Consider the following 18,756-nt stretch of genomic DNA (forward strand, 5'->3'; position numbering starts at 1 on the left):
AAGGAGTTGTATTTGATTGCAGTATCAAGTTGACTAATATTGAAAATGGCTTAGCTTTGAATTTCCGACAATTTGTGGAAATATTGACAAAGTCTATGCATTTGTACATGTTGAATGAATAACCTGCTGGCCTAAGTTACTCTCACCGTTTATACATTGTATGGCAGCATGTGTAATTAAGCATTTTCTATTTTCATCAATATCATATGTCCTTGTGCTCTTTCCTGTAGGTGGCTGTAATGGCGGCACATGCAGAATGTCCAGAAAACACCACTGATGTGGCAATGTTCCTTCTCCTGGGATTCCAGAGCCTTCCTACAGTGAAACCCATCCTCTTCCTGCTCTTCCTCGCCATTTACATGTTCACAATAGCTGGGAACATCTTGATTCTCATTACAATATCTGCGGATATCCGCCTTCACTCACCAATGTACTTTTTCTTGGGCAATTTGTCATCCTTGGAAATTTGTTACACAACCTCCATCATCCCTACGCTACTCGGTTCCCATGTTGGAGAGGGCATACGCATTCTTTGTCATGGCTGTATTATGCAATTCAGTCTCTTTAGTTGGTTTACTGGCACTGAGTGTTTTCTGCTAACTGTAATGGCCTATGACAGGTATGTGGCCATCTGTCACCCTCTACGCTATGCCACCCTCATGGATCAAAGGCTTTGCCTTCAACTGGCTGTCAGCACATGGGCAGTTGGCTTAGTCATTTCATTGATAAATGTCACATTCCTGTGCAGGCTGCAGTTTCCTAAAGATAATACGGTGGACCATTTCTTCTGTGATTTGGCGCCCATTATCAAGGATGCCTGCTCTGACACATCCCATATTGAGATGGAGGTTTTCCTTTTCTCCTTTGTTGTACTTTCCACCCCATTCCTGTTGGTAATTGTCTCTTATATTTACATTATCTTAACTATCTTGAGGATCCCGTCCACAAATGGGAAGCTAAGAGCTTTCTCGACCTGCAGCTCCCACCTCACCATTGTCATAACGTACTTTGGGATTCTTATCCTTATGTACATGGTGCCATCAGCAAGTCAAGTGCTCAATTTCAGCAAGGCCTTTTCACTTCTCTACACTGTTGGCACACCATTGTTCAACCCAATTGTGTATACACTGAGGAACAAAGAGATGATAGAGGCCCTTCGAAATGTTTTGAACCAGATGGTATGTCAGCCAAGCGTCCTATAGTATCCCACTTCAAACGCAGTGCCAGAAACATAGAAAATGCCAATATATGACCTAATTGAAACAGTTTTAAGGATAGGCTAAATGCAAGTTGTCTTTACATTTGAGAATCCCAAACTAGCACTTTTCCCTTGACACTGTTGTCCAATAGTTCAGAAAAACTGATTACGATTACTGCCCATTATCACCAATAATTCTCTGAAACAAATGTAGAGGAAAATTAATGATCCTACAATAAATCTAATAAACAAGCATGTGACAGGATAAAATGTAAGAGTGTTCAGGGGCTTGAGGAATTTTATTTGCCAACAACCGAGCCTTTTTCACCCAAGTTAAAACCCTTCTTGTGCAGGAGAGTGACACACAGGGTCTGAGCCACAATGCAAAATCTCCCTGTCCTGGTCACTGGCAGCCCTGAAGTTCCTTCCAAATGTCAAACACTCCCCACTAGGAGCACTATCACACTGAGAATGTTCAAAAGATTCCACATGCTTCCTGTCTCAAGGTAACACCCCAGACAAGTAGTTTATTTCCTGTAACAAAGTTGGGCAACCCTCATAGATTAACTTAAAGGTGGGACACCACAACAGTTTATGCCCATCCATGAGTTCATTCCAAGAGCCTAATGTCCTCTGATTCTAGATGATGGTCCATGGTCACCACAGGTCAGTTGGGTCTAGGTGTGCCTCTGTGAAGGGCCATCCAAAATGTAGTTGGTTGTTTAGATAGGCCCATACATCAGTGATCAGCTGCCAGGGTCCATACCTCAGAGAAGTATTTTTGGTATCTCTGTGGACTCCCAGAGCCCCTAGCTGAGATGCAGGTGTCCCATTGTACTGAATCCCAGAAAACCTTGCCATGCTTCCAAAAAATCTTAGATGACGTTTCACCATAACCCCCAGACTTGTAATACTTATCTTCTGCATAACATGTAGAGGCTTGCAGAACATCCAAGGTCACATCATAGCTGGGCTGGTGCCAATCTATGTGTCAGAGTGCGAAAAAATGTGTCAGAGATTTCTCTTGGTGTTCTGGCTGGAGAGAACATGCGATGAGAGGCTTAATGCACAGTGGTGCAGAGGCCTACCAGAGTGCTTCATGGGAGGCATGCAATGGTAATAAAAACCAAGCTGGAACACTGACAAGTCCCATGGAAAGAAGGGCAATATTTGTATGAAAGGGATGGAACTGGAGTTTCACTTGGCAAAGGTTGGAAAGAGCACTGGGTTGTGAAATAACTCATAGTGTCTCGTAGGAGGAAAATGCAGAATGGTAGAAAATAGGGTGGAGGAAGTATCGGAATGCTGTTAGCAATGCTCTCTTTAGCTTGGATGAAATGTGGCCTACAATGAATACACATACATTGTGCACTGCATCTTGCCTCCTGAGACAGTGTCAGGATGCAATCTCTTCAAGTGTTTTCTGAGTGCCACTTGGCATTGTGTGTGTAACATTCAATTTGCACAATATATATATATATATATATATATATATATATATATATATACAACTGTTTAAGATGTTCTTCAATTTTCAACAGTCCTTCGACAGTCCTTGGCAGTCTACCCATTAGTGGGTAGGCATAAATAAAAACATATGAAATAACCAACTAAGAGGTGGAGTCGTTTTATCATTCTTGTCAAAAATAATCACACCTGAATCTATTGCATAGTGGAAAGGCACGTTGTAACCTGTACAGTATATGCTTTTCCTGTCTGCAGGCTTGTATGGTGTGTTTGTACTCCTGTCCCATACTGGAGTGGCTTAGCGAACTTGTGTTTAGTTTGGTAGCTGTTCTTGAGCTTGTTGGTATTTCTGTTTGTTCCTGGGTATTGGATGGTGTCATATGGTCTCACTCTATCAATCTAGGCCCCCCTCTGGCTGTATCTCCTATCCCTATCTCGTCCTTCTCCCTGTTCACTTCCACCAATGTTTCTAGACAAGTCCGATTTATGAAAGTGTCGTCAAAGCAGGTGCTACCCTGCTCCTCCAGAACCATTAAGGACCACATCGACACCCGTGCTCATGCCTTGGACGATTTCTGCAGTCACTCTTTTGCCACTGGAACCTTCCCCCCCCCCCTAAGCACTCCCTTGTGCACCCAATCCTTAAGAAGCCCTCTGAGGATCTTTCCTGTCTGGCAAACTACAGCCCAAACTCCATCACTCCTTTCCTGGGCAAACTCCTGGAAAAGCTGGCCATCTCCCAGCTTAATCTACATACTGAATCTGTTGGTTGTCTCCATGACCACCAGTCTGGCTTCAGATCAGCACAGGAACTGCTCTCCAGAACACCTGTGAAGACTTGCTCTCTAATCTTGACTCTAACCTTCCTTCTGTCTTCATTCTCCTTGATCTACCCTCTGCCTTCGACACGGTCAACCATGCCATCCTGCCCAATCGTCCTAGTGACCACCTGGATATCACTGGTCAGGCCCTAGCCTGATTGAGCTCTTTTCTGTCTGATCGACCCTCCCAGGTCCAACTTGGATCCTTCCTCTCTTCTGTCTCTCTCTCTCTACATGTGGTGTTCCCCAGCTCTCTCCATGGCTCTTTAACCACTACCTGGCACCTCTTACCCACCACATCTCTACCTTCTGTTCTAACTTTCAGTGTTATGCAGATGACACTCAGCTCTCCTTCAGGCTCACCTCAGTCTCTTCTGCTCCTTCTCAAATACCTGAATGTCTGTCCGCAATTCAGAAATGCTCCAACAATCTCTACCTTAATGGCAGTAAGGCTGAGGTTCTCCTCATTGGGACACCTGCTCCTGCCTTCCATCTCTCACTCTGGCCCCCCACCCTGGGCCCTCTACCGGCACCTTCCTGTGAGGCTAAAAACCTCAGGGTCATCTTTGACTCCACACTCTCCTTCTATCCTCACATCTCTGATGTCTCTAAGAAGGCACTCTACCAGCTGCACCTCCTCATGGGTATTCTTCATTTCCTCTCCTTCCCCCAGAAGCTCACTGTCTCCAGAGCTCTGGTTCACTCTAGGCTAGACTACTGTAACAGCCTCTTTCTAAAACTACCTGCCTCTACTCTCTGACCTCTAAAACTCATCCAGATCAGGACTGCAAGACTTGTCCTTGGCCTCAAGCCCAGGGATCGTATCTCTCCAAGACGGATATCTCTGCACTGACTCCCAGTGACTGCGAGGGTTACATTCAAAACCATCTGCATTGTCCACAAGGCCTTCTGGGGCCTGGGGCCTCAATACCTTCAACTCTCTTTTCCTAAATATCTTCCCTCTAGAGCTCTTCGCTCATCCACCTCCAACTCCCTTAGGGTCAGTCGCTTCTCCAAGCAACGCGTTGGTGGTAGATCTCTTTCTTCGGCTGGGGCCTCCCTCTGGAACAGCCTCCCTGCCTCCCTGAAAATTGAGGCGAACCATCGCCGGTTCCGGAAGCACCTCAAGACTTTCCTCTTTGCCTCTGCTTTCTCTCCTCCTCTTCCCTGATGAACTCCTGGCTGAAACCCTCCCCACCAGTTGCATACCTGCAATGCCCCCTTGCCCTCTGGCAACCCTTGCACTCTGGGGCTGTTTCTGTATCCCTACAGCCCCTACCAGCACTTGACACCTTATGTCCGCACTTACCTTTGCACCTGCCACCAGCTTGCTGCACTTCTTATTTATTGTTCCTATTTATTGTTTCTGTTATCCTATGTTCTGCACTTCCACGCCCCCTTCTCCCTCACACTTCCCCTCCCCCACATCCCCTGCCCTTGCGTGATCTCAATGTCACGTGGCCTAGTAAGATAGTTGTCTCTGTCGTCCCTCTGTTCCCCTCCCTTGCCTCGTCATGTCTTGAAACACATGTATATAGTCGTGTTATAAATGCCATATCCTATCACATCATATCATAAAAGCTTGGTTTTGCTCGTTACAGATTTTGCATTATAAAATTACATTAACTGTTACGGAGAATTCTCATTCTATGGCTAATTTCTCTTACCTAGTGAGTCCCTCAGCAGCTTTGCTGGATTTCTGGAGTTCATTTTTTCACTTGGTAAGAGTGTGAGCTTTTCCCCCACTCTTACCTGTGTTTTGCCTTGTGTATTTATACTGTTTTTGTGATTGTGGGCTCTGGAGTACACCACTTCAAGAGCCCCACCCTTTGTGTGTTACACAGCACCCTCAGTGCAGTGACACAGGGTTGTCTTTTAGACTTCCCACCGACTCCATTTTCTGGGGTTGACTACTGTCCCCCAGAAAAGGTAAAGTTGCCATTAACTTTACATAGTCACTTTTTAACCACAGGTCCAGTACTCCCCATCTTATATGGAGTATTGGAAAGGGTTAATTTATAGCCCTTTTTATCTGTGTATCCTGGAGCGTTGTTTCGCTCCCTTAACATTAAGACTTGGCTGGTGGCAGTGGTATCAACCCTAATTTTCCTACCGCGTTTATATTACATACCGTGGTAATGTTTTAAGCTATTTTAGTAGCCTCGAACTTTAAACCCGCTTGCCCAAATACTTTTTATTTCGGCTCAGGTTAGCTTTAATCAACATTTCTTTTTGTTAACATCCTTCTTGGGTCTTTCTTTGTGCGGCAAACCAGGTTTGCCTCCTTTGTTTGCTGACCTTTGGCAGGCTTCTGTCCAGAAGCCCTCCTTTGGCAGCTGGGTGTCTAGGTGGGATGAATGTGAGGGAGGGGTGTAGTCACCCCCTGCACAGGGTTTCCTTGGAAACCCAAGTCGCACTTTGTGTCTATTGGCTGAGGTGGTTGTCCGGGCCAGGCAACCCCCCTGCTGTGTGATTGACAGAGAGGCTGTGTGAATGGGGGATTTTGTCATAAAAGGCAGGACTCTTGGGCTAGAAGGCAGAGTCGCCAATGGAACTGCAAAGAACCGAAGAGAAGCGGGGAAGAAGAGGGCTGCTGCAACCCCGAGTCCCGGTGAAGCCCTTGTGCAGTCCTGAGCTATCTACCCTTCAACGACAAGAGAAGATCCAGTTCGGAGTCTTCTTCCCTTGAGCCTGGTGTGATCAACCACCAGCTCACCCTTTCTTCAGTCAGAGAATCCTCTCCTGGGTCGAAATCACTGTTGTGCTGTAGTGTTCCGGACAGCCATCAGAAGAGCCCCCTCCTGATTTAAAGGAACAAACCTTTTATTCATCGTTGCCTTTTCGCTGCTGCTGGCCTCATCCCTGGGTAATGCAGATCGCTCCAGACGTCCTCCTTCTTGTCCCCATGACTGAAGCCGCAGGAACCGTGAGTGTGCAGGAAGTGCCAGGAACAACTGCTGTGGCACCAGCTTTCGTCAATGGAATAAGGTACTGTGCACATTTGTTCGTTCTCTCCGTCTGACCATCCGGAATCGGGGTGAACCCTTTTCCTCCAGAAAGGCTTGTCCTTTCTTCCTTCCCTCTTATAACTTTTCCTTCCATCTGACAATATCTAAGTACTCTTGACATCTCGAATCTCGAACTGTTCAACGTGTGATCCTCGGCAACAGAGCATCTGCTCCATAGCACTGGCGCAGGCCTATTGACTTTCATCTGTATCTTTGAATGAGTCCTCTGATCCTATTGCCTTGACAAAAGTATTGCCTGTGATTTTATCCCCTTTTCCCTTGTTTGAAATTCTGAAGTACAAAGTGTGTTTTAACTTCGTGAGCATTTCTATCCACCGTTACGCGTTAGTATCGCAACATTGGTCTGTCAAATCCTAATGTACTTACCTTGAATTCATTGGAACAAGTTGAACTGGTTCTGTGTAGTGTATTTTACATGTGATTTTAAAGTATTAGAAGTGAGGTGTTTTACAATAGATGGTTTAAAAATAAATGTACTTATCTTTTTTACCTGAAACCTTGAGTCAGTGTTTGCTTGACTCACAGTAACTGTGGTCCTTTCTGTAATCTCTACTACTGCTCATTTGTTCTTGAGATAAGTCTGGCTGCTCCACTACTGCTACCACTTTAGCAGTGTAGTACAGGCTTGTAACAAAGGTGAACTTGTATTACCACTTGTAGTCTTAATTGTGTGTAGTGGCCCCTAAGGGAACTGCACAGGATTCTGACTAACATTAACAAATTGTAAATAATATTCACAGCCAAATGTATTAAAAATGACACTCAGCAGAACACCATCTCAATTTTCAAAATCAGTCACATTTGGCATGATCGCACATAGTCACGGCTTCAATTCGTGAAGGCATAGATAGAGCAGTCTGCTTGCAATCAGCCTATTATTCCTACAAATAATCAGCTCTAGATAGACCCTTGATAGCTGACTAAATGTCAAAATAAAAATAGAATCCTAAGGATGATGGCATCTTTGCTCCAGTAGCTTTTCTCTTCACTCCTGCCCCTTCCTTCCAGCATCAATCCCCTTAGTGCATCTAGTTTTAGCTCTTCTGCATAATGATGTTTGTAAACAGAACAAAACTGTGTGTTTCTGATTACTCAAAAAGGATGAACAGTCAGCAGCTCATCACTTACATCCAATATCCAGCATCTCCTTACTGTTTTCTCCTCCATAATGGGACAGGGGGCATAGACCCAGCGGCCCCCTAGCCTAATATGGAGGAGCCGAGCAGCCAGCCCAGTGAAACGATGAGTGCGCTCTCAGCTGCCTTTTCCAACTGAGTGAGCGCTCATAGGCTGGCTAAACTGTCAAAGGGAAACACTTGTTTTGTTTCTGCAGCCTTGCATAGCTCATTGGAAATACTGGCTGGGAATTCCATCTCTTTATGTGCAAGGGGGTGCTCTTGCGCCTCCTCGCACATACAGTCAGAGCAGGTTTGAGTGGTGCGTTTCGTCAGCTCTTGCTTGCTGATTCCTGTTCATGATACACAGGAGCTGGAGCGATTGGGAGGAAACTTCAGGTCCGGGGCAGAAGGTACGCTTATGTTCATTTATTTATTATTTAAATGTGTCTGGATGCGTGTATGCTTGTGTTATGAGTGAGCGTATGATGATGGGTGCTGTGTGAATGATCAAGTGCTTTCTGTGTGAATGTTGTGCAAATGTGTGTGTGTGTGTGTTTGTGTGTTGGTGCTGGTCTGTGGAGCTGATTTTGGCGAGTGGGGGGTTGTACAATAAAGGCATTTTAAAAATGCCTTTGTTGCACAATCCCCCTTCCCACTGGCCAAAATCAGCTCTCCTTCTGGGGGATGTGAGGCCCAGGGGACAGCAATGGTATCTATTTACTGGACATCTATCATAGATGTCCAGTAAAAAAATACCATGTCTGCCCCCTGGGCCCCCAGCACCTAGCATACACACATAATCATGTTGATTGTGTGTGTTTGTTAGGTGATGTGGGACTCAGGAGACAGGGATGGTATTATTTTACTGGACATCAAAGATAGATAAAGTTTGGGGAGATGTGGTTGAAGTTGCAAAGTACTTTAATGACTCATGCTGCCAAAAACCTACCTGGGATTGTTGCTTAGCATCAAGATGCCCTTGGGTGAATGTTGCACTCTACAAATTCCCATAACATAACATGTCATAACATGTAGGACACATCTTAGCTATGATGTTTGCCAGAAGACCTTTCAGAAGAACATTCAGGTGGGAGAGTACCACGACTTGGAAAGCAGATCAGAAGTTGTTTGCTGGGAGGAAGTACTTGATTTTCTGTCAGAGGAAAGGTTGAAAACAAGTCGCTTGTGTCTTCCTTGCTTCTTGTAGGAGAGGTGGCTGTTAATGTAGAACCCAACACACTTGGTGCAGATGGTCAACTGGGGTGTGAAGCCCTTGAGGTTCATAGCGTAGAACCAGGTCTGGATTTCAGATTGTTTGGTGTTGCTGGTCAGCAGTAGGAATTCAGCAGCAGTTGACCTTTAGGTTAGTACTGGGCATCCAGGACCGGATCAATATGAGGCAAGTCTTGAGCCTGTGGATGACTTCTATGGAGGATACCTTGAGGTATAGCTGCGTGTCATCTGGGTATTGGTGGATATGGTTGTTATGTGGGGCTAAAAGTGTTACAAGCAGTTCTGTGTAAAGGTTGATGATCAAGAGGGGGACTCCAAATGTGATGGGTAGATTTGGTGATCTGGAAAAATACATTTGGACGAATTGGTGGTGGTTAGCAACATGAGACTTGAACCAGCTAAGGGCGGTCTTTCTGATCTCCATGCAGCAATGTAGAATATCGGTGAGAGTCCAGTGGTCTAATGTGTTGAATGATGCTGAGATATTGAGGAGAACCAGGAGGCAAGGATGCCCATCATTGAGGATGTTAAGGGCAACATAGAGCACCTTATTGATAGCAGTTTTTGTACTTGATCTCCTTCTAAAGCCAGACTGCTAAGATTGAAAGAGATTGTTGGCATCAATGAGTTGGATTAGTTCTGCTTTCTCAACAATCTTGCCTGCCTAGAAAAAGAAAATGGGTGATGGGGTGGTAATTGCTGAGTGCCCTAGTTTCCAGTGTTCGCTTCTTGAAAATTGTGATGATTTGACTGGTTTTGAGGGTCAAGGGGATGGTGCATTGAGTGTGGGAGATGTTGATGTTTGCCAAGTAAGGGCGGAATGCTTCATTGAGATGGTTCATGAGTATGGTGGCAGGGTGGATGTTGTCCACATAATAGGTACTCTTGAGTTATGCTAGGGTGTCAGTGAGGTCTTCCATGGTGAGTGTCCCTGAACCTGTCCAGGTAGTGTTGGTTTTGTGAGACAGGATGTGTGGTGTGCTGTCAGATGTGGCATTGGTGTGTATTTGCTGGCATATCATGCTAATCTTGTTGATGAAGAAAAAGTTGATGGCAGTGGATTTTTTGATGGAGTGCAGTAGCAGCGGGTTGTGTAGAGGATTGTTGCAATGTTTGATGGCTTTGAAGAGGGCTGTGTTTTCCTATATGCACTTGGAAGGTTCTGGTAGTAGTTGGCCTTTGCAGTGGTGGAGATCTGTCATCTGTGTGTAGCACAGAGTTACTTGAGCAGGGCGTTGTCGCATGTGCTGCAGGATTGTATCTGTTTTTCTGATTATTCTTTTGTTGAGATTAAGATCTTGAGCTGAAACACATTTAAGGAATCAGAAATAAACCTAGCACATTGGAAGAGGAGGAAGCAAACTATACCTGCACTCAATACCTATTTGCTAAACTGTTCACAAGCCTATATCTTTAACAGATTGAGTTTCCAGTGTACTGTAGTCATCATAAAATAGTAATTCTCAACACAAATCTCAAGCCCAGCTCTTTTTTTTCTAAAAGCAGCCTCATTAAACATTCACAACTAGCTTACCTATTGTTATCACAACCAGAAATCCATTTTTCTCTGGGACCAGTTGTACAGAAAGCACAGGTTCCACAAAAAGGAGGAAGGGACACAAAAGACCTCAGTTAAACTCTTTTCGTCCAGCCATTGTTTCTTTTGTGTGCAGTTCCTTAAGAACTTCAATTTCAAGCACAAAAGACAATGGTTTTGCCTACACAAACCTGAGAATAGAGAAGCATGTGCCCCAGAACATGCAGCTCAATTCGTGACACCATACCTATAACCCCTTAGATGCATCCCCTATATACAGGATCTTGTTGCTTTTCAGCATAGGTTTGATCTTTATCAATCCAACAAATACATACATACATGCATAGGTTGGTGTGCTGGGGCTTAAGAGAATGGCCTTCCCATAAGTGTTTGTCTTTCTGAAGAGGTGATCCTGAGCATCCTGTTTTGTGTTTCTGTTGGATCAGTCACAGCGACTCACAAAAAATCTCATTTTGGCACTTCTGGGGGCGCAATTCTTAACCTGAATATGTTCCTCTTAAGGGTCACTGATGCGGGCAGGAGGGGATAGACTGCAGTTGGTTCTCATGGCACAGTAGTATTCTGAATGTGGAGTGCTCTTAGGCACAAGTAGTATCTTGTGACTGGTGTAATGCCTACCTTTAGCAACAGGGCATGCCCAGTAAAGTACACTAGTATTTCTTAATGAGAGAAAGGTATTTCCTGACTGTCAGAGAAGAAGCCTTATTAATACCACAGAGCAGGCATGCATGGCCCAGTATTGCTTCACAGATTCAACTATACACCATGCATTGTGCTCAACACGCTTTTCCTTTTCTGTAGAAGAAACCTCAAATAGGTTGGAGGATCATCCCTTAAATACTGATCCTCACTTTCTTTAGTGTTCTGACACTGTATCATTAATTGATTGTGTAACCTTTTCATGGCTTGAGGCCCAAAATTACATGATACTGAGTGCTAGCAGTGTGTTTGCTAATGGCGAGGTGACAGGAGCTTTATCTATTTTCTCTGCATCGAGGGATATTCTATTCTGCCTTCACTTTTGATTATCCTCTTTCCCAGATCTTGAATAAGAACACTGTGCATGCATGGAGCGCTGCACGGTGTGCTAGCAGTGTGTTTGGTACAGGAGAGGCGACAGGAGCTCTGCCTATTTTCTCTGCATTGAGGGATATTTTAGTCTGCCTTCACTTTTGATTATCCTCTTTCCGGATCTTGAATAAGTACACTGCGCATGCGTGGAGTGCTGCACAGTGTGCAGCAGTGTGTTTGGTGTTTGGAGATTGGAGTTTGGTATTTTGTGAGAGCCGAAGCTTGGATCACCCTGTGCGAGGTGAGATGTACTGAACTGTTATTCTTTGAAATAACTTTTGAAAAGATATTTATTTGAAAGTTTGCATACCTGTACATCAACTGTAAGCTTGAATTTCTGTCCCTCATTTTCGGGATTGTGACAGCGGAACGCCATCTCATAGCCCTTAAATAATGGAAACCTTGAACAAGGACAATTGGGAATGTGAGCCTCAGAATTAAAATCTCATAGCCCTTCTTCCCACACTACAGAAGACTGATATTCCTTTGGCTGTGAAGCCTGACTAGCTTACTGACTGGATGGCTCGCCTTGACCCACACAGAACTTTATACACCATTATTTGTGAACTACAGAACGATATAACTTTGACTATAACACATGAGATGGTTCAGTATGTTTCTGACGGAGATATGCTTGTTGCCATAAATGTACCTCTTCCGCTCTCCCCTGAAACTTGCCAGAAACATTTGTCCTAATATTCCACCCTTGAGACAACAGCAGCCATAAGTAAGATTTTATCTGCCTCTTTGCCTTTTGTCACAAATAAAATTAATATTTTTTTTTTCCATCTCAAGGGAAAACAAAGACTGGATGTAATTTGCTATCTGACCCACCTTCTGTTCCCCTGTGCACACAGATCCCAGACAGTTCTTTGGATGCACTGGGGAAGGGTGACGTTTTATGTGACAAACATGATTCTTTGGTTACAAATTATGTTGATTCTCCACCAGATGCTACATTCAATTCTACCTCGATTACAGACTCCTTTTTTGAATCTCCCCCCTATCTGTACAACCAAGATGCCTTCCTACTTCAACTCCAGGGATACATTTTCGATGGAACACTCCCTCAAATCAGACCTTGCTTGAGATAAATCAGGTTTTGTGTATTTTGGTCTCTCTTTTAAAGAGACACCTGATGTCTGCACTTACCCATGTACTTGCCACATGATGGCCGTTACTTACTTATTGTTTATCTATTCACATGTACTGCACTGTCTCTCCCCCCTTCCCACGCACCTGTGCGATCTGAATGACACCTGGCCTAGTAGGATCGCTGTCTGTCCTCCCTTTGTTCCCCTCCTTGCCTCGTCGCGCCTTGAAACACTTGTGTATAGGTGCGTTTTAAATGCCATATCATATCATATCAAGTTGGAGGTTGAGTCAAACTCAGCAGCTTTGGAGTTGCTGCTGTTTAAGTTTAATAATATAAAACTACATATAGCAGCAAAGGAATTTCTTTTTCAACAAGGTGGAGGTTCCATCACAAACCCTATTTGGACACAACATCCATTGACTCCTGAAACCTTGAGATGGGGTGATGGGGTGGCTGATTTGGTTCATTCAAGTTACAAACCCTAAATATTATAAAACCCTTTTTCGCCATATCTGCTGCACCACCCCCAATTGAAGCTGCTCATGTTGTGCTTGCCTCCCCCGTTCCAATTAATAAAGAGAGTTTACCAATAGTAAGATTAGACTCAACATCAGACGAAGACTTATCCTCTAGGACACAATTGTGACCAACTTCAAGGAATAATATTGACTCTGAAACCGAAGCATCTTGCTCCATGACCTATGTCTCCTCTATGCCTATTGTAACTACAAAGATATCTGAAAAGAATGGCTGATCAAAAAATGTTTAATTACAGCGCAAAACTAAGACCCTAACCTCTAAAAAAAGAGGAGAAGGAATGATCAGTCATTGAGACAGTTTTTCCATTCCTTTTTTAATAAATCTCTCAAAATCCGTTCCCCCCTTGCTCTAAATTCAACCCCTCGAAAATGAAAATCGATTCACCCTTATTTCCTGATGTTTTAACTAAGGTGCTTGCCAGCAGTGGACCAGGGAAGACCTTCTCAATGGCTAATGATTGTCAGGTTCGGGCGAATGATGTCATTATACAAGGTGTTGTGAAGTCTTGTCCTGTGAAACCAGCAATAACAGCTGGAATGTAGGGCCAGACTCTTTGGTCCCCACAAATGACATCTTTATTGATTTTGCCTCACAAATTCCAAAGTGTAAACCAAACAACTAATAATGATTCTAATCACACTATCGGAAACTAAGATTTGCATTTTCCGCTTGCACCTGTTGCAGTAAACCAAACAGATGATAATGATTTTAATCAGACCACTGGAAACTTAGATTTATGGTTTGTGATAGTACCTGTTGCTGTAAGATCTTGTGGTAAATATTCCGACTGGACCCAATTGGGACGTGATGTGAACTTGCCAGATATTCTCGAAGATCTGACACATGGAATTATATTTGAAGTAATTTTGCCTGAACATTTTTCGTTGATTTTGCAAAGAACTGTTATCCTTCAACTCCTCTCTGCAATTCTGAGACTTTCTGGTAGCCCTTATAATGATCTGGTAAGGGTGGATTTTTTTAATCTGTCGAGCAGTGATAATTCAGTGGTCTTTATAAGATCAAGGTTTGTGTTTGAATACATCGTGAATTTTAGAATTCTTGGTTTTGACATCTCCCTGTTCTCTTGGCCTGGTGCGATAGACATAGTCTCTCGTGTGGAGGCACTGGAATCTGACCCCCGGGGTGACATTTTGCATTTGAAGGAAAGGATTCAGATCTCTGATCAGACTCATGACTGGTCATGGTTACTGAAAGCATCCAGTGATAAATGAACCATAAAAGCATCAGTCTAAATACGAAAAAAGGAATGACCATGCTGTCTTGGAATATCAGTGGTCATGAACACCTTTTTTCTAATGTACAGTTGGTCAGCAACCTCATACACGTGTTTCAGCCTTGTTGGGCCTCATCAGTGAGGTGTAGCTGTGCCTCTATGAGCACAGTGAGCAGGGAGTCCACTTCTGGTTTCCTCCAGGTAACTTAGGGTACCAACCCCAAGTTCCATGCAAAATAAAAATAAAAGGTAGCAGGTGCCCCTCTCTAGAAAGAACATGGCATGATAACCTGCTCTGTTATTTATTCCCACTATGACAGTCCAAAGCCATCACTTTCTGCTCACTGTACCTTTCACAGATGGGAAATATACATTTGGACCCCTTGCTCACTGTGCTCAGAGAGGAACAGCTTCACCTCACTGATGAGGCCCAACAAGGCAGAAACACGTGTATGGGTTTGCTGTAGGTACTCTTGTTCAAAGGAGATTTGCCTGGCATTTCGGTGCTGGTCTGCCCCTTGTGGGTGGGACAAAGACTGATATGCAAATGGATATTCCTCCTTTGTGAAAAATACAGTGAGCAAAAAGCGATGGCTGCGGACTCTCAAAGTGGGAATAAACCACAGAACAGGTTATCATGCCATGTTCTTTCTAGAGAGGGGCACCTGCTACCTTTTTTTTAATGTTTGCAAGGTACTTGGGGTTGGTCACCCTAAGTTACCTGAGGGAACCCAGACGTTGACACCTTGATCAGTGTGCTCAGAGAGGCACAGCTACACCTCACTTATGAGGCCCAACAAGGCTGAAACACGTGTATGGGGTTTCTGTTGGTACTCTTGTTCAAAGGTGGTTTGCCTGGCATTTCGGTGCTGGACTGCCCTTGTGGGTGGGACAAAGACTGATATGCAAATGGATATTCCTCCTTTGTGAAAAGTATGTTGAGCAGAAATCGATGGCTGCGGACTCTCAAAGTGGGAAATAACCACAGAACACGTTATCATGATTGATTGATTTATATTTTATTTCTATCACGCTCATACACAAGTGTTTCAGAGCACGACATGGCAAGGGAGGGCAACAGGGGAGAACAAAACAGCGATCTTACTAGGCCCAGTGACATTGGGAACGCGCAAGTGCATGGGAGAGGGGGGAGGGGAAAAGTGCATGGAAGGGGGGAGAGGTGGAAAGTGCAAAGCAGAGGAGAAACAGATAAATAACAATAAATAAATAATAAAGGCAACAAACAGTGATAATGCAGCCAGCAATTTGCAAGTGCTAGGTTTAAGGCAGCAGACAGGGTAGGTCTGATAAGTGCAGGAAGAAAAAGGGGGGGCTGTATGGGTACAGATACAGACCCCAGTGCAAGGGGTGGCCCATAGGCAGTGCGGGAGGGTGGCAGGATGAGCAGGTATCTGGGCCCAAAACACAGAGGGTGGCCAGGTGCACGGTGCCAAGAGAGAACAGATCAGCAGGGGAGAGGGTGAGGGAAGGCAGAAGAAAAGAGGAAGGTCTTGAGGTGCTGTCGGAACCGGAGATGGTTCTCCTCAAGTTTTAGAGTGGCAGGGAGGCTGTTCCAGAGGGAGGCCCCAGCCGAAGACAGAGATCTACCCCCAGCTCGTTTCTTAGAAAAATGATTTACCCTGAGTGAGTTGGAGGTAGAGGAGCGAAGAGCTCGAGAGGGGAGGTATTTGCGGAGGGATAGCTGAAGGTATTTTGGACCCAGGCCCCAGAAAGCCTTGTGGACAATGCAGATGGTTTTGAATTTAATCCTTGCATCCACTGGGAGCCAGTGGAGAGATTTCAGAGCTGGAGAGATACGATCCCAGGGTTTGAGGTCAAGGACAAGTCTCGCAGTCCTGTTCTGGATCAGTTGCAGAGGGCGGAGAGTAGAGGCAGGTAGATTTAGAAAGAGGCTGTTACAATATTCCAAGCTAGAGAGAACCAGAGCATGAGATACCATGAGCTTCCGGGGGAAGGAGAGGAAAGGCAGAGTACCTCTGAGGAGGTGCAGTCGGAAATTTGACGTTTTAGAGACCTCAGAGATGTGGGCGGAGAAGGAAAGGGTGGAGTCAAAGATGACCCCGAGGTTCTTAGCCTCGCAGGTGGGGGTAGGAGGAGGGCCAAGGGAGGCCGGCCAGAGAGTGAGGGGAAAGGATGGTGAAGGTGTGCCGATGAGGAGGATCTCCGTCTTGCTGGCATTCAGAGAAAGATCATTGGCGGCACACCAATCTTGAATGGCAGTTAGGCAATCAGAGATGAGAGAGGGGGAGGAGGTGGCAGAGGGCAGCTTGAAAATGAGTTGAGTGTCGTCAGCGTAGCACTGGTAATTTGCCAGAAAATGGCAATGCAGTGGGCGAGAGTTGCCAGGTATTGGTTGATGCCATGTTCTTTCTAGAGAGGGACGCCTGCATCCTTTTTTGTATGTTTATTCCCATTGTACAATGTTTCTGGTCACCCGTGCAGAGCTTAGTGATCATGCAATGTTGGAGACAGCTTTTAATATTGGATCTGAATCCGAGGGGGCCTCTCAACTTCCTGACTTTACTGAGTGACCTCCTACTCCCAATTCTCAAACCCAAGTCTACATTTATCTTGATGGGCGATTTTAATTTTTGGCTTGGTTCTGAAGATGATCATACTGCAGGTGTCTTGGAAGATGCTGTGGGTCTTCTTGGCTTTCAGCAACAGTTTAGAAAGCCCACACATGATAAGGGCCATACCCTGGATTGGGTAGCCACCCATGAGCTTGAGGATTTGAATATGGATATTCTTCCTTGCCCGTGGTCAGATCACTATTTTATGCATTTTAAAATCTACAAACCTTCAATTTTTAGGAAACCAAGCAAAAGTAGGTACTCTATTATGGTTAGAAATTGGAAACAAATCACTTGTGACTCATAAATGCCCCTGCTTCTGGCCGCAGTACAGGAAATCATGTTATCTGCTGAACTGCAACAAATGACCAACCAAATCCTTAGTACACTTCAGAGGATACTGGACACTCTTTTGTCTACGAGCAAATTTCTGAATATCTCAACTGACATCATATTTGAAACAACTTGCAATCAGGCTTCAGAAGTCATGATGGGACGGAAACCTCCCTTCTTGATTTGAATGCCAAATTGCTGGATTCCATGGACAAGGACAAGCATCCCTTCTCATGATTTTAGATCTCTCTGCGGCCTTCAACCTGGTGGATCATTCATTATTGTCCATCAGGTTGAGGGAAGTGGCCAATTTCTCCTGTGATGCAACACTATGGATAGACTCTTTCCTAAGTAAGAGGTAATGCAGAGTTGTGAGCGGAGATGCGGAGGCGAAACCTTTTACTTTACTTTATGGTGTACCGCAATGAGCCTGTGTTTCCCCTTCACTGTATAATTGGTTCATGGTCCCTTTTTTGACAAGCTGGCTTGTAAGAGGATTCAATTCAACACTACAGCTAAGTCAATGCCTAGTCTGGGATACTGAATGGAAACCCTTATTGATATATCTTTATGTCCAGTTCATGCGTTCTGGATGACTACCCCTATATAACACCCCTCTCTTAGAATCCCCCTGACCCCACTGAGCCAAGAAGTAGGTTTGTTTTGCAAATTTAAAAGATTTATTTGAAAAAAATTAAACAATGTATAGATATATCACACTTTGATAATAAATTAATAATTGGATATCACACTTAATCTGATATGATAAAGATTAACAACGGAGAATCTGGCACTAGCACACTTGTGAATAGGAACCGAAGAAGAAGGTGGTAGAGAATACTTTATATAAGTTCAGATGGATGTAATGTTGAATGAAAAATGCAATACAGAAAATACTCAATATGATTTCAACAAAACAATGTAATCACTTTTCTCTGGCAATCCCCTCCCCCCTTTATGCAATGCAAGGAAATGGAAGGAAAGCACACAGTTCTCAGAAATGCAATCAACTGTAATTCAGTTCACCCCAGCAAGCTTAGACTACAGAAGTTGGAAACACAGGCCCAAAATGCTTTTATATGTGCTGGCAATGAAGTGAAAAGTATGCTAAAATGCTTTTAATTCCCTCTAGAGGTTCAGGGTGAGTGGTATCAAGTTAATATTAGTCCAGGCTCACTTTAGCAAGGATCTAGGGTGTAACTAGCAGGTTAAACGAATTTTTGACAACTGAAAGCAAGAAAACTGCTGTTTCACACGTTGAGAAATTTGCAAATCGCGGCAAATTCGCGAGTGCGTTTTTCGCGATCGCGGCAAAACTATAGGGGGTAGGAATGCGGTTCTAGGTTCTTAGGAAAGCCACGATTCCCAGCTTTCAGAGGAAAGTTACTGCAAGTCTCTACGACAAACGGTCGCGGAGATATGAGTGATTTTGTGAAGGTTGTTTTTCGGATTTGAAATTTTAAA

At 44.3% G+C, this 18,756-nt stretch overlaps 1 protein-coding gene across 1 annotated transcript in view; it reads left to right on the plus strand.

Moving 5' to 3' along the window:
• LOC138514591 (olfactory receptor 1f45-like) overlaps nt 1-18,756 on the plus strand; it is a 50,977-nt gene that overhangs the window by 22,845 nt on the left and 9,376 nt on the right. Inside the window, exon 2 of the mRNA XM_069630044.1 lies at nt 231-1,178. Within this exon, the coding sequence (XP_069486145.1) occupies nt 231-1,178 (948 nt within the window). The remainder of the gene's footprint in view (nt 1-230; nt 1,179-18,756) is intronic.

The sequence above is a fragment of the Ambystoma mexicanum genome, chromosome 12, assembly GCF_040938575.1.
Source record: "Ambystoma mexicanum isolate Mex_15411 chromosome 12, UKY_AmexF1_1, whole genome shotgun sequence".
In the NCBI taxonomy this organism is placed as follows: domain Eukaryota; kingdom Metazoa; phylum Chordata; class Amphibia; order Caudata; family Ambystomatidae; genus Ambystoma; species Ambystoma mexicanum.